Genomic DNA, 26,860 nt, shown 5'->3' with positions numbered 1-26,860 from the left:
CTCCTTTTGATCTTATCCACTCATAGTTTGGGTCTTCACTCCCACCGCTTTTATGGGAGGGGCTTGATACTTTGTAGTTTTCGTTGATGATTATTCATGCTTTACTTGGATTTATTTGATGACTAATTGCCATGAGCTACCTCATATTTATATTAACTTTTCCACTATGATTAAAACTCAGTTTTCCAAGGTCATTAAAGTTTTTTGACATGATAATACTATGGAATATCGTGACTCCAAACTTTTAATTTTTCTTGCTGAACAGGGTACTTTGTCTAAATTTTCTTGCCCTGGACGTCTCAACAAAATGGACAGACTGAACGCAAACACTATCACATTCTTGACTATGTTCATTCAATGCTTTTTTCTTCTTCGTGTACTGAGCGTACTTAGGGTGAAACTATTCTTACTGTTGTCCATGTTATCAATAGACTCCCTTCTTCTGTCCTTTGTAACATTACTCCTTTTGAGCGTCTTTATCATTCGTATCCAGATTACAGTTCTCTTCGAGTTTTTCATTGTGTCTGTTTTGTTTTTCTTCATCCTCATGAACATAATAAACTTGAACCTCGGGCTTGCATGTGTTGTTTCCTTGGTTATGACACTGATTACAAGGGTTATCATTGTTGAAATCCTCTTTCTAGTCGTATTCATATATCTCATCATGTTGTATTCTGGGAGTATCACAGTTTTCTAAGTTCTCCTCATTTGAGTCCATTCCTTGTACTCAGTCACTGTTTTTCACTAACCCTAATATTGATATTTTTTCTAGTGATGATTCTACAGGTTCTATCTCTAGTCAACCTCTCGAACCTTCTACTCTTCTGCCTTTTCCATCTCCCGATGGTTCTAGACCAAACGATGATCCTGCTCCTGTTGTTATGCCTTCTCCCTCCAATTATTCTTCTATGTTAATTAATCCACCTCCTCATCTTCTTGATTGTCATTGTTTTTCTACTATTCTTCATCACCATGAACCTCAGTCATTCTGAAAAGCCTCCACAAATACAAATTGGCAGCAAGCAATGCAGGAATAAATCCAGGCACTTGAAAAAGTTATACATTGGGACTTCGTTGATCCTTTTTCTGATAAAAAAATTATGGTTAGTAGATGGTTATACAAGATCAAAAATTACTTTTATGGTTCTATTGACCATTATAAAGCATGATTGGTCGCTCAAGCATGTACGCAAGAGTATAATATTGATTATGAAGAAACTTTTGCTCCTGTTGCTTTTCTCACATTAGTTCGCACTCTCCTTGCCATTGCTGCAGTCAGAAGATGGTCTCTCAGTTAGATGGATGTGAATAATGCATTTCTTATTGGGGATTTGAAAAAGAAGGTCTATATGAAACCACACCCCGGGATATCCTTGTAGCAAAGTCTGTCTCCTTCGTAAGGCACTTTATGGCCTTAAGCAAGCTCCTTGTGAATAGTTTGAAAAGTTTAGCCCCACTATATGCAATCTCGGATTCACTTGCAACCGTCATGAGAATGCTCTCTTTATTCGTAAAAGTGAACATGGATTTGTTCTTCTACTTTTGTATGTTAACGTCATGATCATTATTAAAGATGATGTTGATGGTATCTCTAATCTTAAAGCATCTCTTCACCACACCTTTGAGATGAAATATCTTGGTTCACTCAGTTACTTCCTTGGCCTTGAAGTCATATCCTCAGATGATGGCATCTATCTCTCTCAAGCTAAGTATGCTTCTAATCTTCTTGCTCGAGCTGAAATTACAGATAGTCGTACTGAGTCTACCCCTCTTGAGCCTAACATTCGAGTTACTCCTATAGATGGAACTATTTTGGATAACCTTACTCTTTATCGACAGTTAGTTGGAGGACTCGTCTACTTGACTGTCACAAACCAGACATGGTCTATCTAATTCATGTTCTTAGCCAATTCTTGTCAGCTCCTCGTACTACTCACTATGACGCAGTTCTTCGCATTCTTTGCTACATCAAAGGTACTCGATTTCATGGTGTTCATTTTTCTGCCCATTCATCCTTAACCCTTCAGGCGAACTCAGATGTTGACTAGGCTGGTGATCCCACTGATTGTCATTCTACTACTGGTTATTGTTTGTTTCTTGATGACTCTCTCTTTTTCTGGCAAGCCAAGAAATAAATGTTCACTGCTCGATCAAGCACCAAAGCTAAATACCATGCTCTCGTTGACACTATTGCTGAGGTTGTCTCGATTTGTTTGCTTCTCGAAGACTTGGGTGCCCCTCAATCATCTCCAACTGATGTTTATGGTAACAACCACAGTACTATTTAGATTGCTCATAATGATATTTTTCATGAATGCACCAAACACATTGAGATCGATTGTCATTTTTTCCGGCAACGCCTTCTTATTGATGTTGTTTGTCTCGTAGCTGTTGGGACTCTGGATCAAATTGCTGATATCTTCACAAAGGCTCATCATCCTACTCATTTTTGGACTCTAGTGTCCAAACTCAAGATGAACTCCCATTTGAGTTTGAGGAAAAATGTTAGAGTATAATTAGGATCAATTAGATTAATTTGCATTATTTAGCATATTTCTATATTTATTATAGGATATTACGCTTTTATTGCTTTGATTCTTCTAGTACATATAGATAACTTTGTACATTGTATCATTCTCAACACACTCAATATTACACCATACTTTTCTCAATTTAGTCTGTTGTTTTTAACACCAACGTTGGATAATAATGGAAAATGACAAGTAATTGTGGCTGGAAGAAATTATAGTAATATAGAGTAACAAAATCAGCAAAATAGAAATGTTTTTTAGTATCTGTGGTTTATGTTTGAACTACAAATGAAAAACATATGTATGGGCTATGTATAATCTATGCAAGCTCTCTGAAATTTATGGAATTAATTGTCACCTGGAATAAAGAGAATAAAACAAGGAATTAGAGGAATTTTGATGAAAGAATAAGACCAAAAGAAGAACGTAGATGCTTACACTCTCATGCCTTTCCTACAAAGTAATCCTTCAAATTTGTAGGTAGTTGCTTTGCTTTGCTGCTCTTTCTTGTTACCACAATTTTTTGATTTGTTGCCATGTTATCCATAATTATAACTGAATTCTCCTATCTTTTTGTGTCATGCTCTTCCAAGTTTACCCGAAGGTTAATTTTGTTTGCATCAGATAACCTCCCAAATACTAAGGAAGAAGCTACTCACTATTAATAGTGGAGAAACTCAGGAGTAATGACCAAGTCGTCACCTCCCTTTATAAATATCCCATCAAATTCAGGTATTTCTTAATACCGATCACTTAAGCATGCTTTAAAATCTTTCCAACTTAAACATTAGAGTCTCTTGCAGGTACCACCCACTACCATCAAGGTGAGGACGTCGGATAGACTACTGTCTTGGCGAACAAGTCAGAATCTTTCCCAAAAAAGTTTAAACCTCACGTCTAGTCACATACCACCTTGGTTTCAGGTATTATATCGGAACATTGGAGTGGAGATCATCATAACGATTAAAAGCTTTCTACCAAAGAGATTGGACGGTTATAAACATCACAATTATCTTTTACCTTTTTTACGTCTTATATTTTGACTGTTTGAAATCACCACAAAAATTGCAAAAACCATACTCTGCGATGATTAAAATTTGATAGTAAAGATTGAGTGCTTCTAACAGTGGTTACAAAAAATCTTTATTGATACTTCACCAACAATTTATCTAACTAAGATTTTGAAATTTATGTGGGTGGCCGTTAGAACCACAACCAACCAAAAAAATGTTGTCTTAATGCTTTTTCTATGGTGGATGTCATCATTGATAAATGAAATAAATCTCTCTTCATATTTTATTTAAGGGTTAGTACGATTTTGGTTCCTAAGGTATAGGTCGAAAATGTTTTTCGTCCTGAACCTTTTTTTTGCATACAAAATCATCCTTAAGATTTAACATGGTTTTATAATTCTCCTTACCTTAGGGACCAAAATTGTACGGAGGTGGCGACAGAAGCGGAGGCAGAGACGGATCGCGGATAGCTATTTTTTCTTCTTCCCTTCCCCTTTGTAGGAGCAAAAACACTCTCTTTCTCTTCTTTTTTCTTTTTTTTATTTTATAAATTTTTTATTATGAGTAACTTGGTCCAAAATTTTAATATTTAAGTAAAAATGACGATTTTAAAACTTGGTTTTAAACCATAGGGATGATTTTGTATGCAAAAAAAGGTTAGAGATGAAAACAATTTTCAGCCTATACCTTAAGGACCAAAATCGTACTTAACCCTTTATTTAAATATAAGTATCATGCTTGAAGTGCATTTTAAATAGTCAATTTATTACCAGGGGTGAACATGGATCAGATAAGATCAGCGGTATTTATCCGCATCCAATTTGTAAATGGCGAATATTATTTGATATGCACTCCAATGAGATCGAATCATGAATATCACACCTGTATCCGCAGATTCGATCCACATATTCGTATATCATAATTAAAAAGAAATTATATATATACACTAATATAGCAGCAACCCTGATTTCCTAAACATCCCTTTTTTGGTTCTAGACGGTGCCTCTTTCTCTCTCAAATCTCACCCCCACTCCCCTACTCCCTTTCCTCACTTCTCAGAGAGTAAAGAATTACTACGCCAGAGCCGGACCTCTCACCGCCAGCACTCCTCCTCTTTTAAACCTCGCCGTTTGACTTCTCTTTATTGTCATTCTACTTCCCTTCTGCGACGTTTGTCGATAGCACTTCATGTTGTGGTTCGTTGCCTCTTACCGTCTCCTTCATCATCGCCTCGCTGCCACCTCCTTCATCATCACCTCACCACCGCTTCGCCTCATCATATTTGTTTTTTCCTGTTATCTCACCCTCTAATTTGTCCCATGTTCATCATTGTTTATCTGTTCTTGTCGTCTGGTGGTCAGATGTCCTCCTTCTCATCTCTGTTCTATCCCTTTATCTCGCTGAAACATTCATCAGGTAAATTTTTTTGAAATTTAGATATAAAAAATTATTATCCTCTGGTGATTTACAGCTTTTTTCTATCTAGGACATGTGACAAGAAGATTTCAAAGTTCAATAATTCAGTTTAAGAACTGATTCACCACCCAGAGTTGCAAGACCTGCATCACAAGCTGCTATTCATCATGTTTATTTTTTAAAAAATAAGACTGGTTGATTAATGGACATAATGCGTATCATGTTTATTTATATACACATGAAAAAAATATTATTTCCCATAATGTGCATGCCTCAAAAGTGTTTCTAAAATGCGCATGGCCATTTCATTCCAAGCATTTACGAAATGGAATTAGCCTCCATTTTAAGGGAGGTTCACACGAAATGGGTGAGGAGTACTATGCACGTAAGAGAACCCATTCTAAGGGAGGCAGGCACGAAATGGAGCAACTCATGTATACCAGCCAGAAAATGGAGCACTCAATGACTGACACACATGAAATAGAGTACTGTGGATTATAAATGATTTATTCTTCATCAACTTTAAAATATAAATATCAATAAAAATACTCAAATTTAGATTCAAATAAAAAATAAAAAAATAAAAACAAATAAAAATATAAATTCAAATTTTGTATTTTAGTTCAAATTCTAAAAATCTATATTTTTACGAATTTATAAATTCAAAATGAAATAATAAATTATTTTTAAAAATTCATTAAAAATTATTCTCTGACTCATTAGCATCTAAAGAGTCATAAATGAGACTTTTGATGTTGAAAAAGTTAATATAAAGTATAGCTCTTCAAGGTGGCATATGAATTAATACTTGGATTTTTCAGAGTTAGAAGTAACGTATAATATCATCAAAACGTTTGTTCTACACTAAATTTTACAAATCAAAATGATAATTTAATTGATATAATATTTTAATTACTTTTAAAATCATATACTGTATAAATCGAATTAAGTTAATTTGATTTCAATATATAGAAGTATGTATAATTTTGAGCTTCATTTATTTTTTTTATATAAATGATCCAAAATTAAATTTATATAATATTTTATAATGTTATCCATTAAGAGCATGAGAATGTGCAATATAATAATATGGATAATAAAGCTCATCAAATTGGTGTAATGTTGGAAAATTTTAATTTTATAATCATCATCATATTTTATTGCATATAAGGAGTAAGAAATTCAATTAATTTAAGATTGAACATTAACTGTAGAATGAGTTATGCACAGAGCTGAATAATGTATGACCTATCACCCATATATGAGTGGCCAATTCGCGTTCACCTCCATTGAAGTCTCCATTTTGCATGTGTCAGTCACAAATTGCTGCATTTCGTGGCTGGTATACATGAGTTGCTCCATTTCGTGCCTGCGTCCCTTAAAATGTGTTCTCTGATGCGCACAACACTCCTCACCTATTTCGTGTGCACCTCCCTTGAAATGGAGGCTAATTCCATTTCGTGAATGCTTGGCATGAAATGGCCATGCGCATTTCAGGAACACTTTTGAGGCATGCGCATTATGGAAAATAATGTTTTTCCATTCGTATATAAATAAAAAAGCCAACTTTTATGAGTGTGATGTGTGTGAGATAGAATCTATGTAGCACCTAAGAATATGCATGCGCATTTGCTTAATACTAATTAGAACTGCAAGTAAGTCAATCCAACTTATGTATTAGAAAGATGTCAAGTTGTTAACAACTCGATACACTATTCTCATGAGTTTGAGAACTATATTTGAGCTTGAAGTTGAGCTTTATATTTTGTATTATATACACATTTATATAATTATAACAGATGAGAAAAATTTGAGACAACTTTTAAAGATGTACATGAGTCATTTACTAGGGAAGTAATATAAATATTTTATTTTCCCATTTTATTGAGAAGTTTTAAATATAATGTTGTTGAAATAAATACAAAGATACTTATATTTATTAAAGAAGTTATAAAAAGAAAGTTATTAAAAAAGTTTTTAAAAAGTTTGATCTTTAAAATATTGATATAATTTTATTTGTTATTAATTTATTATATTAATTACAAATATGGGAAATCATAGAATTAAATGATGCAAATTTATTGACAATAAATAATTCTATGTTATAATTTGCAAGTTATTAATAACATTTGTAATCAATTTTAAATTTTAAAATTTAAAATAAAGTAATTTCATTACTTATTTTATTTTATTTTGGTGGTGAAGGATCCCACCGAAAGAATAAAACCTAATTATTAATTACAACCTCTCAATCTCAGGAAAAAGAACTTAAAAAATGTGAGACCAAATGTATAAGTTAATGTCCTTTCTTAGCCAAATATCTGCAGCATTAAATGGGGGCAATTTCTAGAAAGTTAGTGTGAATACTAAATGGAAGATAATGCCCTAATTTTTTCGGTGGTTGACGCGAGAATAGAAGGGGAAGTTGGAAGCACCGCAACAATGGAGTAGGTCGGCATGGGAGATGGCGACGACGATGCATCAAGTCATCATCATCATCATACATACAGCACTAGACGAAATTCTGATTATCAGGTATTTTACAAATTTTCAGCTACTTTAATCACATATTCACATTCACCTTTTATTGATTGGTTACCTTAATTGGAGAAGATTTTCAAAAATATATCAAAAAGAAAATCTAGATTTATGAAATCAAATCAATTTCTATTAATTGACTGATTCTGTCATATTTCTGTACTGATATTGAAAAAAATCGCAAAAATGGTATCGATGCATGGGTTAAAGGCGTGTATGTGACAAGATCTTGAAAGAAAGGAGTTCGTTTAAAGAAAAAAAAATAAAAGAAGAAGAATTGCTTTGATCAATGGCAACCAATAATAGTCATGGGTAAGAGTCTAGACTAAATTCATTACTTTTATTGTTATGTTTACTATCATGATTCAGTTTTCTTGATTCGTGCCACCAAGTGTTTTGATGAAATCCTTTGAGAGGAGATTAGTTATGGCTAATTTAGATGTACGTAAGACCAACAAATATTTGTGTCAATTCTAAATTTCAATGTATTTGTGTTTTAAATTGTCTATGTTGTATCTGTTACCAGCGGGACATCAAAAGAGCTAACAATAGTATTTTAGATGAGCAAATTCTACTGAAATCCGTAATTTAACACATAAGTTCCCTTTATTTCAACCCTGAGTTGAAAGAGACTGGAAGACTTCCGAAAAATAGCAAAATCAATCCTATTATCACCCCTCATAAGATATGCAAGATTACAAAAAATCACAAAAAGAGTGGCCCCAAGTCAACGTTTAATATGGAGTTGGACCCAAATATATGTCTAGATGTGTTAGATGATGACGATGATGTCATGGAACTAGATCGAACAACCATAACCCCCAAGATCTATGCAAAGTTGCTGTCCAACGGAACAATCTCTCTATCAAACGCCAAAGAATATCATCGTAGCCAAATGGCAAAGGGAAGGTGAAACCAATATCAAAGCCATGGTTCTCTGGACCTGGTGAAAGGATATACAGGTTCCAAAATACGTTTGAGGTAAAATCATTGCACATCCATATGTATTTATATATTCTTGTAAAAAGAATAAGTTTAAAATGCCCAAATTTTGTATGTAGGCGTTCAAAGGTGTGCAACGACTATGTCAAATACCAACGTGTGAAGTAGATGCACAAGTATCCCGTGGAGAAGCAGTACGAGCATAAAAAACACCAATTGCTGCACGTGTTTGTGCAGAACCAAAACCGCTATCTATTTTTTGACAGCAAAATATGCTAGTGCAAAGGAAACCAAAGGTCAAATATTCTTTTTTCTTTTATTTTTTTTATCCTAAGCATTCTAGTTGATAAATTACAAATTTTAATTGAGTGATGTGTATAGAATGCTTTAATAAAGATTATTTGAACTCAAACAGAGAATAACAACTTATTTTAAGATGGATAATGACATTAACTTAAGTAAGGGACAGGTAGAGATCTTTGCATATGTTTTTATCTGGATTTATTACCAAGGTATACATTTTTTTCGTGTTATTAAATATGGTTAATATTTATTTGCTGTTTTTTTATTGTAAAGATAGGAGGTTTGTCCATAACACGTCAAGAAATTTTTTTCTTGAGCAAAGATCATACAGTTACTCACAAGGTAAATGTATATCAATCTAAATTAGTCATCTATATGCCCAATAACGTAATCAATTCCTAACCGTATTTATGCTTGAATTAGATAATCGAGCTTTGGTCTAGAAAATGTACTTAGAACAAAAAAATATTACACTGAAGACAACTTGGTGCCTTTCTCCCTCATTTTTAGTACGTTTTTTATGGTTATGAAATAAGAATGTTTGGATTTCGAAATGTTTAACGATTTATATTAGTCCGTACTTTATGGATGGTTTGTATCTTTTTATTTATATGGTAACCTAAATTATAAAATAATTAAAAGACTAACTACCTTTCTGGTATAAAACTAAACTATCTATTGTTATAATAATAATTTTTCTAAAATGTAATTGTTATTTAAAAATATTTTTCTAACAAAATAAGTTCTTAATCTGCGCCTGCGAGTTGGAATTATTACTAGAATTTTTTTTTATTATGTGCTCTTAATAATTAACATACTTAATATTTTTTATTCTATACTTTTTATTTACATTTTTTATGACATTTAAAACAGGTTAATGTATTTCAACATCTTCAAATAAAAGAGTTAATTGATACATGTGTATCCGATTATATGAGAAAATACCCTTCACTTCAATATATAAGCTCTTGTTCTTATCTTTTTAGTTAGCATAGAACTATTTATATTTTTTTTTACACCTTTATTGAATAATGTATTGCATTCAAATTTACATTCCCATTAAAGATAATGATCATTGGTATCTAATGGTCATAATCTTGGAACTAAAAGTTATTTTCTATTTGGACTCTAATCTGTTACCTAAAAGCAAGAAACAATGGACTGAATTTACTAACACTCTAGTTCTGATCTAGACCATTTCAATTGATGTGCCTCTGTGTCAATGATACCTCCTTGCAAATAATAATGCTATTCATGTTTCATAGATTATTGTTTTGTCTTAGATTATTTCTTTATCATATTTGAAGCTTGTCCTTTTGAGCATGGTGAGTTCTCTGGTGGTTGGTCTTCTCAAACAATTGAAGTAGTTCACGATGTGCAGCCTCCCCCAACATGCCAGGAAGATTCTGCCTTATAGGTACTAAACTGGTTCAATATGGAATATTCATTCAATCCCATGATACCAACTAAGATGACAATGCCAATCATTTTATTTCTTATATGTTTTAGAAATTTTGTAAAACCTTGTTATTTGCTTCTTTTATTGGGCTCTCTAGTGACCTCCTGATTTTAAATTTGTTTTTTCTCTTTTTATTTACTGCTTTTAGATTTCTGAAAATCAAGTACTAATCATAACTATCATAGACCTGATTTTGGAACCCTCCAATAAATTGAGAAAGACAATTATGGACAACACTAGTGAGCATTGGATTCAACTCAACGAACTCAACCAACCATAGTTTATTTGTTATTTATATGCCTTAGTTTACAGTATCTAGTTTTAATAGTGTTAAGTTGAGATAGTTAAATGCTTGTTGCAATTTATATTATTTGATACTAGTTTTCAGATTATTTAATTGCTTAACATTTATGAAATATTGTGGCAATTTATCAAATGACATTATTCCAGTATGAAATTGATACTAATTTTTTTGCCTATTTTATCGAGTTGTTTTAACAATAATTGGATCATCGTTGACAATGCCTGAAATTTGGGTATGAAAGAAACTAGACTTTTATCTGCAAGTTGTGCAGAGATAAAATGATGATTTTTTGAACAACAATTATTAAATGATCCCATTATTGGATGAATTCACACAAGGTAATGGTGACGTGCACTTTATACCAGATAACAGAGTTGTATCTTGAGGAGGAGGCTGGAGTTCTAAAGAAGGAAGCGCTCCATTCGTTACATGGTGAACATTATTGTTGACAAGCCTGTGCATATTAAATGTAAAAGTGAATGGAGGTGGAGGTAAAAGTGATTACGTAGTTGGTTGTGGAGGAAGGGTAACTGAGCTAGTTGCTAAATTACCAGACAAAGGCCTAGACAATAGAACTGTGAAAATTGTTGGCTTATTAAGTGTAGGTATCAACATGGAGGCTAAAAAAGGAGTATTCAGTATTATATTTCAATTATAACTCTAATATATTTCAATTATTTTCTTAATCAAGTAAAAATTTAAGTGTTCAATTAATTAAAGATGAAAGGAGTATTCAGTATTATAGAAAAGTTTATATTTTAATTGGTTCCACCTTTGAGACATTATTCACTTCTTCATATGGGCTATGAACTCAATAGTATAGTACATGATCTACTATACTTTAGCTGTTGCTGAATTCATCAAAAGATTATATAATTGTGAGGGAGAAACTACTAGAAAAGAAAATATGAAAGGATAAAAAAAAATAGTTCACTATGTGTTGCACTTTTCAACTTCTATCAACCCTATCCTAATGCAAGTTTAGAATTTCAAATACCCAAGGGTCTCTTCCCATGCTTGTAAATGGATCCCAGTTAGCAAACTCTTAAGTTTAGAATTCTATCTTAAAGACTATAGCACAAGACAGATAATCATTATGTTTATACATGATCAATTTGATAATACCACTTTCATATAGGAGATTTAACTCTCAATATAAAGCACATTTACAACAAAATCTTATCAAATTAGAAGTGAAATTATAAAAAATACTCCATAAAAGATTGTAAAGAATCATATTACACACTTGGCTGCACTTTTTAAATGGACATTATTGAAGTAAAATTATGGGGTTGAAATATTTCACTGTTGTTAGTCAACATTTCTTAAGCAAAATCTAAAAAAATATAGGTAATTTCTCTAGTATTCGAAGTGATGTCGATGAATAAATAAAGTATTTAAAATAAAAATTTAAGAAAAGCACTAGCAGCTGATTTGATGTTACCTCTACTTCACATCCCTAATGTCATCAACAACATACTAATTACAGCCTCAAATATTTACTATATCAGACTTAGTATATGATCAAATTAAATGTCTGAGAATGCTATATGAATACAACCCAACCAAACCATACAATCTCATTATAACAAAATTAAAGGAGAAAAAAATATAACCCCCTTATAATTAACAATCTGATTACAAATCAATTGCACATGTAAACCCTACTCTCCAATTTATGAATAACCTCATAAAAGCATGTCTTACCCTCAGAGGTAGGCCGTAAAGTAAACTCTAGAAAATGATTGAGCTTCCTGTACAGAGAATTTCACATACCCAACCACCTCAACTTTTCATATCTAATACTTAAGATATCATACCATCTTAAGATACCATACCATAGCTATCAATAACTAAATGATATCTCCTAAACAAATAAAGCAATCTAATAATGAAAAGGAAACAAAGGAAATTTAAGAAACAATAACACCAGCAGCACCAGATCTAACTAGTACAAAATGAATTTCATTAACCCTATTAAACACAGTGAATAACTTATTCACCCTGTTCTAAAATTTAAAAGCTTCAAAGTGATGTAAACATGTTCCAAATCAAAATCTAAAAAAAAATAGAAAAAAAACAAAGGAATTTAAACTCTTCTTTGGTTGATGCAATGGATGGTTCACAACTCTGTGTCATCGTCATCATTCGCCCCTGAAATTTAAGAGATATTTTTAAATTTATAAAAAAAAGGAAAGTATAGTAAAAAGTAAAAAATAAATTTAAAACATTTTATATCATCAAAATCGAAATCCATTGAAGACTCAGTCTCGCCACCACTCTCTTCGTAATATGTTGAGGAAGCTAAATATTCCTGGATAATAGTTATAAATAGGAAGGTTAATGAGATACCAAACAATATTATACGTAACAAAATATACTCAACAAATTTATTGTACTTACATATTCATCATCAAACCATTCGGTGTGAACATACTCATCACTTTCAGCATCTATCAAGGAGTAGTCTTCACCCTCACCATTCTCCACATTGTCACCATCAAATTGGGGAGTCCTTTCATCCATTTTTCTCATGAAACATGTAGTTATATTATGAACTCCTTTGCGACAGTAGCTGCAATGCTTAGGCTTCCTTGTGGTCTCTGTCTCAAAACTTCTATTCTTTTCACGGCCTTCATATATGTATTCCGCATGTCCTTCCATCATGTTATCGTTTTCACTATGAGCCTTAATCTATAAAAGTATATTTACCAATTCATTAAATACATTCCTTTTTAGGCTCCTTTCATTCATAACTTGTTTACACCAATGTGCCAAACATGCACGCCAACTGATAGCTAAGGGATCCTTGATGAGCGGATATTTTATACGCTTTTTGGGGGGTAATTTCATGTAGATTTTAGTATGTTTTAATTAGTTTTTAGTAGAATATCATTAGTTTTCAGGCAAAAATCATATTTCTGGACTTTACTATGAGTTTGTGTATTTTTCTGTGATTTCAGGTATTTTCTGACTGAAATTGAGGGAGCTGAGCAAAAATCTGATTTAGGCTGAAAAAGGACTGCTGATGTTGTTAGATCCTGACCTCCCTGCACTCGAAATAAATTTTCTGGAGCTACAGGAGTCCAATTCACGCGCTCTCAATTGGGTTGGAAAGTAGACATCCAGGGCTTTCCAGCAATATATAAGAGTCTATACTTTGCGCAAAGATAGACGACATAAACTGGCGTTCAATGCCAGTTCCATGTTGTAGTCTGGCGTCCAACGCCAGAAACAGGTTACAAGTTGGAGTTCAACGCCCAAAACACGTTACAACCTGGCGTTCAACTCCAGAAACAGCCCAAGCACGTGAGAGGCTTAAGTCTCAGCCCCAGCACACACCAAGTGGGCCCCAGAAGTGGATTTATGCACCAATTATCTTAGTTTACTCATATTCTGTAAACCTAGGTTACTAGTTTTCTATTTAAACAACTTTTAGAGACTTATTTTGTACCTCATGACATTTTCAGATCTAAATTTTATACACTTTGACGGCATGAGTCTCTAAACCCCATTGTTAGGGGTGAGGAGCTCTGCAGCGTCTTGATGAATTAATGCAATTATTTCTATTTCTCCATTCAAACGTGTGTATTCCTATCTAAGATGTTTATTCGTGCTTAATTATGAAGAAGGTGATGATTCGTGACACTCATCACCTTCCTCAATCCATGAACGTGTGCCTGACAACCACCTCCGTTTTACATCAGATTGAATGAGCTTCTCTTAGATTCCTTAATTAGAATCTTCGTGGTATAAGCTAGAATTGATGGCGGCCACTCTTGAGGATCCGGAAAGTCTAAACCTTGTCTGTGGTATTCCGAGTAGGATTCAAGGATTGAATGGCTGTGACGAGCTTCAAACTCGCGATTGCTGGGCGTGATGACAAACGCAAAAGGATCAATGGATCCTATTCCAACATGATCGAGAACCAACAGCTGATTAGCCGTGCTGTGACAGAGCATCTGGACCATTTTCACTGAGAGGATGGGAGGTAGCCACTGACAATGGTGACACCCTACATACAGCTTGCCATGGAAGGAACTTTGCACTTTGGAATTGAGTTGAATATTACATTACAGGAATTCAGAAGACAAAGCATCTCCAAAACTCCAACATATTCTCCATTACTGCATTACAAGTAATTAATTCACGCTCTTTTATTTTTCTAATAATTCAAACTGATAATTTTAATTGAAATCCTGACTAAGAATAATAAAATAAACATAGCTTGCTTCAAACCAATAATCTCCGTGGGATCGACCCTTACTCACGTAAGGTATTACTTGGACGACCCAGTGCACTTGCTGGTTAGTTGTGCGGATTGCAAAAGTGTGATTGCAATTTCGTGCACCAATCCTCCATCAAGCCGCCTATGTCATCATATCCTCCAGCAAGTATATGACTACATGGAATACTTATGGAGTCCCATCTCATGCATGAGCATTTAAATTCATCTTGCTCTTCATGAAAAGACACATGTCATATCATGTTAGACTTGTAAAATTTTGACACCTGATATATCATACAAGAACTTGTTTTCTTTTTATATATAACCTTCAATGTGCTGGCCTTGTGAACCATTGAACAGAACAACATAAAAATTTTCGGTTGAATGTGTGTCTGCATCACAGGTTGTCCAGTTGATGATTTAAAATCTACCAAATCCTCTCTGTGTCGTATGTAGCTCAAACAACGGTGGAAGTGTTAAAAAAATTTTGCCAAATTATGGCATGATTTAAGATATCTTTTTGGACAACATGTAGACTTTCATACATCAAAGTTGTTCTAAACCCAGAAAAAAATTTTCCTCGTATATGAGCAGTAGCTCACATGTTTCTTTTGCCATACATATCTATTATCCATTCGTGATCTTCCACCCAAAGCATCCAACCATTTTTCTCACTTTTATTCAAACACATCAACTTCGTAATCACCCAACATTAACTTTGTAAACATTTTCGTAAATTGAAGTTTGTAAATATTGCTTGTTGCATTACGCATCAAGTGCTATGCACATAACCTATGATGTGCATTGGAAAATACTTCCTGAATAGCGATAGCCATCAATGGATGACCATTCGTAAATACTGAAGTCGGTGTCTTTAATTCCCTTCATCGCTATGAGAAGTTGTTTTAATAACCACACATATATACTTTTTCTCTCATTCAAAACTATCGCAGAACCAAATATAGTGGTTTGATGATGGTGGTTAACTCCCGAGAATATTACCGCCAGCAATCTGTATATATTCTTCTTATATGTAGCATCAAATGTTAGCACATTTTCAAACAGATCGTAGTCCAACTGATACCGGCCATCACACTAAAAAATTTGCTGAAACACACCTTCTCTGCCATTCTCAACACTATATAACAAGTTTTGATCCCTTTCTACTAGCGTTTTCAGGTAAGCCATTACAGAGTTTAAATCATCAGGTAATTGTCTTCTTTACTTTGCAACTTGGTTATGCATATCCTTAATTGAAAAATTAACATTCTCATACCCACCACACTGGCTAGCTAATGACCCAAATATGTTTGGTATGCTGATCCCCACCTCTTTCATATGGTTCATTTGACTAATGTCAAGCTCAGTTATTTTCTTATGAGATCTTAACATTCTTGCTAACTTTGGGACAACAAACTCATGGTTGTGTTCATCACAAAAATCTCTCACTACCCAACTCTCAGTTATCACATACAAGAAAACATGAAGTCTATTCATACAACCACATCTTGTCTCTGGTTTTGACTCCCTAACTCGATTTTTTAGCTTGTTCCATTTTTCTAACCTATAGCCTTCACAAAAACAAACATATATTTTTTTCTCTAACTTTTCCATCAACTTTTCTACTGCTAATCTTTCACACACTGAAGCCTCTCGTCTTGGCATATGAATTATAAAATTCGAATGTCAAGCCAAGATCAGCAAAGTGAAAGTGATAAATATTTTCTATAGATAGACCTGAGAAATCGATCTTACTAATATCTTCCTAAGAGCTGATATGATATTGATCCATATCCACCGCGTCAGAAGTTGCATCGATCTTCATCGACATGATCACTAACATTATTCCTATTTTCATCCATTGTGTGTCTGACTATTCGATGCTAACTATAATTTATGGTGACTTAAGTTAATTACCCCGTAAAATAGCACAAATTAGTTAAAAATTTATAATCAAATAATCAAACTAACCAATGACCATTGAATTTGCAAATATAATCACAATAATAATTTTTGAATTTGCAAACAGACTAACAAAACTAAACAACAATAACAAATAAAAAATAGAACAAAAATTATAACTAGAACATCAAAAATAGAATAAAAAACACAAAAATTAAAATCAGAATCATAAAAATAAATTCAAAATTTTTTAATCCTCATCAAACAAAACCCAAAAAATTCAAACAACCAAATAAAAAGGAACAAAAAATGAAATTAATGAAGTAAATTCATACTTAAAACTGAGGTTTTATTGGAACTCTCGAAGTGGAGAAGAAGGGAAAGATGGAGCACCACGGCGCTGACGACGACTCGAAAAGTGAAGAAAAAAGAGAGAAGAGAAAAGAGAAGACGGAGAGAAAGAACCTAGAAACGACGTCGAAAAATGGGCTGAGACCGGTAACAAGTGCTGGATTAGACAGTGACGGTGACGACAAAGACAAGAAAAAAATGAAATGGATGGTGATAGTTCTGGATAAATTAAAGAGTGCGATGAGTTTACAAAAAAAAAAAAGAATTAAGATTCCACTTGATGAATTTAAAAAATGTTTATGATAAATATAAAAGAAATTATTATTAAACTCCTATATAAGATATATTTGTAAATTATGTTTTGTGTATATTAAAAAATTCGAATGACTTAAACTTACTATAAACAGGCCCTACAAAAAACAGTTGCTCAAGTGATATACTAGTGAATTCTAGTGTTGTAACTAAATATCTATGACATTATGTTTCACACTAAAATAGTAGAGTGGGGTGATCTACCGATAAATGATTGTACATCAGAGCCATACCTCCTCCACAAACTACAGGATATAATAACGGAAAAAAGTTTGGGATTTTTTTAGCTATAATTAGTAAAAAAAAAAATTAATTTATTTTATTTATATAATTTAATAATATTTTAATTTTTTTCACTCTCTTATCACTTTACTTATTATATTCCTAACTATTTTCATATATTAATCATATTAATTATAATATCATATTCCTAATTATTAAACATCTTTTGAATTACTATTTAATGTTTTCTTTTATAAATTGAATTTTATATTTATTGAATATCACTTAATGATATTCATTAAGTGACTTTAATTGTGATTGATTTATAATTTCTTTGTTTCATTTTAGCATCATTGCAGGAGTAGAAGAAACGTAAAGGCCTTATTTTATTTCATTATCATTGCTAGAAGAAACATAAAAGTCGCATAGGCTCAGGCAAAAATCACTTTAGTGTAATTGAAGTACAATCCGGAACGTTGATATTAAGTACCTAAAAATCACAACTTTAATTCAATTGGAAGTACAATTGGAATATGCCAAATAAAGAAATTCACAATAAGTTCTAGTTATCATTTCAAATGGTATGTCATTTAAATTCAATCTTAATACGATGTGTAAGTTAGAAGGAGTTGAAAAATTTGAAGAACAGACAGAATTATTCGATAAAGTTATTGTCAATCAATTAATTTTTAAGAATATGAAAAATTACACTAATTTTTATGAGATATGATAATAAATTGATTTAATTTTTTATGTATTTTTATATGCAGTTATAATTATACTGTATTAACTAAGTTTATACACAAAATATACATAAGTTCATATACATAACATTCATAATTACATACAACTAACATCTAAAAATTAAATTAATATTTATTAGTTATTACATTCATATATATATATATATATATATATATATATATATATCATTTTTTAGTTATTACATAAGTAACTATCAAGTTAACATAGAAGTTTTCAAATTTTACCATAATTGGATTTGACAAAAATGCCAAATTCTTAAATTAATTTATTCAGATGATAAATTTACTCATAACATTTATAAGTTCATACATATAACGTCCATAATTTTATATTTATAACATTTATAATTTCGTACGCATAACATTTATAATTTCATACATATGATGTCCATAAATAATAAATTTTTATAATTAGTATTACCAAATTTTAAATTATGTGTCTTATTGTATTTATCAAATTATCTCATATGTGCACTAATGGGTCATAATATTAATTAGTTTAATTTTTTTATTTAATATTTATATGTATGCTTATTTTTATTGATTTTAATATGATGAGTTAATACTTAACTTTAAAAATTTATTTTTTTAATTTTTGTTTATATTTATTTTTTATTTTCTAATAGTTTATATGTAAAGAGTTGTATAGTAAAAATTGTTAAATTTTTTTAATTCAACATCCATAATTTTATATGTATAACATTATAATTTTAAACACATAATATCTATAATCAATGAATTGGTGCTAATTTATTATTTATTATTTTATTTTGTAAGTAAAAAATTAATAATTTTGGTCGTTTCTAATTTTTAATAAATAGAGACTAATCAAATTTAAGATATTTTTATTTTTTATAATGTATTGAAAAAATTTGAGATTTTTAGGATTAAAAATATTAGAATCTAAAATTTTTATTTGAAAAAAATATATAGAATTATGAATGTAATAATGAAAAAATGGTTTGAGATTTGGTTCACAATAAATTTAGAATTGGTTTTTTGTGTAATTAAATGAGAGAAGATAATTATAAAAAAATTAATTATGTCAATTAAGTTAAAAAAATAATTTATACTCTTTTATTAATATAAATGTTATTAACTATGTCTTTTTTTTTATTATCTACAATATTTTGACTATCTAACATTAACCAGACCCTCATATATATTATCAGCTAATCATTTGGGTTGAATTTGTTTCATATAATTGAAGCCATAATAATAACAATTTAACTAACTTGTGTCTTAAACACACATTTTAAAAATATGATAATAGAAACTTTTAATATTTTAAATGTATTTAATGTTCTATAAACGTAAAAAAATTAATTTTTACAATAACTTTTATAAAATATTTTTTTATAGTATGCTTAATGTATGTCCTTAGAACACAAGTTAGCAAAACTCTAGTAACAATATACTCTTCTCTTTAAAAAGAAAACAAAAATATTATTCATACATCAAAATCAGTTACTAATATATATTTATGTATAAATATATGTTTAATTTAATTTATTTTTAGTGTATATTTATATTTTAACATGTATTTTATACTGATAACTGATTTTAAAAATTAATTTTAATATACACATAGCATAGCCTAAGAAAAATAAAATCACGTCAACACATGCGTGCTTTGGTAAAGATTGTTTTATTTACAAAAATAAGGACACCATGTAAAATATATGCTTTTCTAAAAGTTTAGTTACAATTAGTATTTTTGTCTGCATTACGTCATTATAGGAATAATATAAATCTTTTGAAATTATATTGATTTTATCCTGAAATTATAAATTATGGCAAAAAATTTATAAGATTAAATTATTTTTACAAAATAATTGTAGGACATAAAAATTTTTATCGGCTAAAAAGATTAAGGTTTTTGTAGATAAAAAAATAAATAATAAAACTTTTAATTATTATTTTCACGTAAAAGAGTTTAATTTTTACTATAATTAATTTTAACATTCATTATCTAAAACTTGAAAGAATTTAATGTATATACTTTTATATTTGATTAGATGTTAAGTCTGTTGCACAAATAAAAATAATTAATTTCATGTTTGTTATTTAAAATAATATTTTTTTATATATAAAAATATAATTAGATATTAGTATAAAAAATTTATATTAATAGTCATAAAATTAACTCAAAATCATCTTTTTGAAATTAAATCTTGATTCTAATTATTCATAATAATAATAATAATAATAATAATATTTTCTTCAAATTATATGTAATAAAAATTTGAAAGAAGAGAGATAAAAATATATATTAAAAAGATAAGCGATGAAAATTTAAAACTAAATAAAAATGATAAATAACATGCATATAACAATAATTTATTTTTATATGAATAATAATATGACAAAAAAATTTATAACTTTATGAATTTATTTTGAGTTATATTATTTTATTAATTTTATATTTTGTAAAACAAAAAGATAGAAAGAAATAGAGAATGAGAGAGAAAAAAGAGAAAAAAAATTAGAAAGAGAGAAAGTGTTTGTGAATTTTGGAGAAAAATATTTTATTTTAATTGTAATAAAGAATATTTCGTGATATATTTTGTTTTGTTAAATTAGTAATATAAAATATAAAGTATAAATTATAAGTTATATATAGAGCGAGTGAAAATGGTAGAAAAAAAATAAAGAAGGAAAGAGAGGTAGATAAGAGGATGGAAGAAAGGAGTTTATTAATTTTGAAAGAAAATTTTCTTCTCAATTTTAATGAGAGAGTGTCATATGATACATTTTAATTTTTAAATCAATAATATAATAATATAACTATATTTTAATTTTAATTTTAATATTTTAATTTTAGTTTTAATTTTAATTATATGAAAATATCATGTTATATATTTTGACTGACAAATTTATAATTAGTCATTTATAATAATATATAAGAGAGATAGAGTGAGTAAAAAAATAAGATAGAATTTTTTTTAATTTTAAAAAAAATATTTAATTTAAATTATAATAAAAAAATAACATATAATATATTTTAATCGTAAAATTAATAAAATATAATAGATATTCACTGTTCATTTAGTTTTCTTCCTTAAAAAAATTCCTAATAATAATAAGTAGTAACAATAGGTCTTGTAATAAAAAAAAATCCCTAACAGCGATAAGTGGCATCTATGAATATACACGACAACACGACCTGCAATAGACAGAATGAGATTTATTATATATTATTAATTTTATAATTAAAATGTATTATATATTATTTTTTTATTATAATTAAAATTAATTTTTTTAAATTAAAGAATTCTCTTTTTTTTATTAATTTTATAATCAAAATGTGTTACATGTCATTCGTTTATTGTAATTAAAGTCAAATCTTTTTATCTAAAATTAAAGAATTTTTTTCCCTACTAATTTTACAACTAAAAATCTAAAATGTATCATATGTTACTCCCTCGTTGTAATTAGAATTAAATCTTTCTCTCAAAAATTAAAAAGTTCTCCCCTCCTCCCTCTTTCTTTCTTTATCTCTCTCATTCTTTCAACCATTCTATCTATTTTATATATCATTATCAATGACTAACTATAAATTTGACAATAAAAATATGCAACATGACATTTTTTAATTAAATTAAAATTAAAATATTGAAATTGAAATTGAAATATACATATATTATGTATCATATATTATTATCTAATTTAATAACCAAATGTGTCACATGACCACATTTTTATTTTTAATATTGGATTAACAATGGTGTTTTTCTTAATTGTGAACTGTTGTGGTATTTTTCTAAAATGTGAGATAATTTAATTTAGGGAGTAGAAATCGGACCGTCCGATTTTTAAGAGGTACAGAAATCAGACCATCTGATTTGTATACTCGGACCCTCCAATTTGTGTTTAAAAAATTAAAAAAATTGGAGTACACAAATCGGACCCATATTTTTTTAATTTTTTAACATACCCCAAATTTTTTAATTTTTTAAACACAAATCGGAGTGTACCTCGCATCATTTTAAAAATCACCAAAATTTATAATGTTAAAGTATATCACTCATCCTACTTTCATATCTAAATTTTTTATCCTCACATGACACTCTCTTATTAAAATTGAGAAAAAATATTTTTTTCAAAAATTAATAAATTCCATTCCTAAATTATCTCATCTACCTCTCTCTATTTTTCTATTTCTCTCTACCATTTTCATTTCATATATAATTTATATTAATAATTTGACAAATCAAAATATGTCATCTAATATTTTTTATTACAATTAAAATAAATTTTTTTTCTAAAATTTACATATTCTCACTCTCATTTTTCATCTTTCTCTCTCTTTTCTCTCATTCTCTATTTTTTTACTTTTCTATTCTACAGAAAACAACTACAAAAAAAACAAAATTAACAAAATAATATAATTTAAATAAAAAATATTATTATTATATACATATTTTTTAAATTTTTTATTTAGTTTTAAATTTTTACCACTTATTTTTCTAATTTTTATTTTTATTTCTCTTCTTTCAAATATTTATTATATATAATTTGGAGAGAATACTGATATTATAATTAAAAGTTAGAATTAAGATTCAATTATTTAAAAAAATAATTTTAAATTAATTTTATAACTATTAATATATTTTTTATGTTATTATTTAATTATATTTTTATATACATAAAAAAAACATATTATTTTTAAATAGTAATTATAAAAATTAATTATTTTTATTGTGCAATAAATTTAATACCTAATTAAATATAAAAATATACACATTAATTTGTTTCAAATTTTAGATAACAAATATTAAAATTAGTTATTAATAAAAAGATTAGATTTTTTTATATAAAAATAATAATTAAAAATTTTGTTATCGTCTAGTAATTTAATTTATTAATTATATCTTTATAATATTTTAAATTAAAAAAAATTCGAATCGAATTGAATATAACCGGATTCAAAGATTTAAGGTGCGAATAAAATTCTGATTGAAAAATTTAAACACGGAAACAAAATTAAAATGAAATTTAAACTTTATCGTATTTTATCTATTGCCACTTCTATTTGTGATTATTACTACTTGATGAGCAGTGACGGACCTAGGCACAATAATGAGGGGGCACTTGCCCCCATGGTGTTTTTAATTTTTGTTTTAAAAAATAAAGTTATATATAAAATATGCCCCCACTTTAAATTTTAAATGACCCCACTATAAATAAAATAAATTCAATTAGCTAAAGTTTGAAGTTTATTTTTTTTATTTTTTTATCATTTTGACTATTATTTAACCTAAACAAATTTAATTATTGTACCGTCACTCTTTTATTCCCTTAAACCCTCTTCTTATTTTTATATTTTTAACATTCTTTTTCTATTCATTATCTAGTGGTTATCTTCTCTTCATCAAAAAGTAAATTTAAATTCTCCAATTTTTTTATATAACTCTTCATGACTCTATGTATCTTTTAATTTCATTGTTTTTCTTTTTGATATTTTCAATTACAATTTTTAATTCAAACAATTATAGTTTAGGTATTAATCTAATATTTTATTTTTTTGTAACTTTATATATTTTATTTTATTCTCAATTTATTCATCTTTATTATTTATTTTTTATCTTTTATTCTATTATATGTACCTATGTTGCATATAAAATTTTAAAATGAACTGATTAATTTACTAATTTAGAATATATTTTTATTTTTAAAAATAATAATAAAAAATATTTTAATTACAATATATAATTAAACAGATGCATAAAATCTTTTATCTAACATTATATTAAAATTAAATTAAAAAATATATAACAAATTTAATTATTTAAAAAAAAGAAAGAAAAAAATTGTAAATTATGTTTCTATTATTTTATATAAACATATTTTTCATATAAAGATTTAATTTTTCTAGTATTTATATATAGTTCTAATTTCAAATTATAAATACTAATGTATTATTAGGCGTTAATGTGCCAGTTAATTCAGTCTTTTATTATTAAATGTCTATAAAAAATTAGTTAGGATAATAAGTTATCTATAATTTAATTAAAATATTTTAATTTCAAGTTTTAAAAATAAAAAATATTTGTTATAAATTATATATAATGAATAGTATTTTAAGAATAAAAGTGTTCATTAACTCTTTTTAATTTTTATATCTCCATATAATTAATAATATTTAACAAAATTTATTTAATATATATATTTTTGCCCCCACTCCTAAAATTTTCTGGGTCCGTCACTGTTGATGAGTTAAGTTGAGTTGAGTTGAAAAGAGGCAAGCAACAATACAAAGAAGAGACATTCTCGAAATGGGAGGCTTGGAAGCATTGGTAAAAGATGCGATACATGATATCATATCATATTCATATATGGGGGACCTTGATCGAGAGAAAGCCAAAGCGACGTGGCTCTTCACGTGGTGTGCCCAAAAACGACGGAGCACATGAGCAGAAAGGCTAAGAGAACAACTTATCCGATGAAAACGCCACGCCGTTTATATTGACCATTCTTTAATTCATTTCTCCCCCTGCAACCTGCACCCAACACCCTGGGGGCTCAAATCTCCAAAACATAAATATTCAAACAACAACTATTTTCTATCCTTAACGTCATGTTTGAATATTACTTTTTTCTACATATTGAAATATTTTTTCGGAGTTAACAATATAGAAATACGAAATATAGAAATCTGTTTGGTTAAAGAGCATAGATAAATATATGATTCTTACTTTATCTCAAATATATCAAATTATATAAGTATTTTTAAGAAATAATAACATAAATTTATTTGTCTCTGTCTATTTGTCTTCATTTCTAATAGTACTAGAAGTCTCTAGTACGAGTAGTAAAATGGATCGAGAATTTGCAAGTTAAGATGATTGTCGAATCGTCTGATTATAGCAGCAAGGGTGGTACCTGCAAAGACACTCCGATGTTTAAATTAGAATAGATCTGAGAAGTATAAGGTGTGTAAAATGAGTGACGTACTTGAGGAGTCTATGACTCCCCTTTATATAACTGGAAGTAGTTATCTTATCTTATCTTATCTTAGCAGATAAGATAATGTATTTGAATGTTGGTTAGCAATTATAGGACTGATTCGGTCCGCAAAGAGCGTCAAGGTCCAGTTATCCGGGTTAGGGTTGGGCTGAATTGAGGACCCGGAAATTGAGTCTGTAACAGTTGCCCCCGAAACGAGAGGTTGAGGGTGCTCGGTCTCATCGCTGAGGAAGCTTTTCCAGTTTCTATTTGCGTGATTTTAAGGAGTGCGCCATTCGGGTTTCCTAGTCGATGTCGGGGATTCGGGGAGCGCCAGGCCGTCCCATGGTTGGACAAGAGGCGCGTCGTCACATGCAAGATCAGAAAACTGTGGAGTGGTTTGGTGTCTCATCACATGCCTGTTGCTTTTCTCGAAGGGGATTTGTCAGTTGCGCTCTCCAAGCATTATAATGACATTTAATGCGAAGGGACATTTTGGTTTCTCTTTCCATTTTTGCCCTTTGTCCCTTCGCGTCTCTTTTTGAAATGCTTAGTTTTATTTTGTAACCGTTCCCATTTCTTTTTATTTCCTTCGCTCGTGGTTCTTTCCTTCTTCTTTCGCTCTATTTCGCATTCTTCTCTCTGTAACTTTGATTTTCTAGTTCGTTCGTGTATTGCGTGGTTGCTTGTCCTACGCCACACGCTAATTCTTTTTGTTTACTTCAGATTATTTCAGGAATTAGGTGGTATTTTCTCTACTTCTTCTCTTTTGGTGCATGTTTTGACTGTCTATTTTTTTGCGTTTTTCCTATGTTTCCTTCATTTGGTTTGTTCTCTGGATAAGAGTATTGAATTGTTAGAGAGAGTGAGCACCATTATTTTCGAGTGTAGTTTGTGTCTGTGATAGGTAGATGGGTGTGGACGAAATTGTGATCCTTAATTAATGGCTCCTTGGCATGTGCCAAGGAGAACTAATTTAACTAACTGATTACTTGCACAATTCCGTTCAACTGACCAGCAAGTGTACTGGGTCGTCAAGTAATACCTTACGTGAGTAAGGGTCGAATCCATAGAGATTATTGTTTGAAGCAATCAATATTTATTTTATTAGTCTTAGTTAGGATGTCAACAAGGTTATTTGGATTAAAAGTGAATACTGGAATTGATAAAAGGGAACAATGTTACTTGATTTGCAGCACTGGGAATATGTTGGAGTTTTGGAGATGCTTTGTCCTCTGACTTCAACTCTTCCTTGAAATCCTCTTCTCACACGCAGGTTCCTTCCATGGCAAGCTCTATGTAGGGTGTCACCGTTGTCAGTGGCTACTTCCCATCCTCGCAGTGAAAACTATGCTCACGCCTCTGTCACAGTACGGCTAATCACCGGTTGGTTCCGCTCCTACTGAAATAGAATCACTCTTTTGCGTCTGTCACCAACGCCCAGCAGGTTAAAGTTTGAAGCACGTCACAGTCATTCAATCCCGGAATCCTACTCGGAATACCACAGACAAGGTTTAGACTTTCCGGATTCTCATGAATGCTGCCATCAATCCGGCTTATACCACGAAGATTCTGTTGGGGAATCTAAGAGATATTTATTCAATCTGATGTAGAACGGAGGTGGTTG

General features: G+C 29.8%; 1 protein-coding gene across 1 annotated transcript; it reads left to right on the top strand.

Moving 5' to 3' along the window:
• Positions 1-1,557: 1,557 nt before the first annotated feature.
• Positions 1,558-1,893, top strand: LOC114927119 (uncharacterized mitochondrial protein AtMg00810-like). Its single transcript, XM_029296812.1, has one exon. The coding sequence runs from the start codon at positions 1,558-1,560 to the stop codon at positions 1,891-1,893; it is 336 nt and encodes a 111-aa protein (XP_029152645.1).
• The last annotated feature ends 24,967 nt before the right edge of the window (positions 1,894-26,860 follow it).

This window comes from Arachis hypogaea, unplaced genomic scaffold (assembly GCF_003086295.3).
Source record: "Arachis hypogaea cultivar Tifrunner unplaced genomic scaffold, arahy.Tifrunner.gnm2.J5K5 arahy.Tifrunner.gnm2.scaffold_43, whole genome shotgun sequence".
Taxonomy (NCBI): Eukaryota; Viridiplantae; Streptophyta; class Magnoliopsida; order Fabales; family Fabaceae; genus Arachis; species Arachis hypogaea.
The sequence above is the reverse complement of the archived record's forward strand: the minus strand, read 5'-3'. Positions and strand labels throughout refer to the sequence as shown.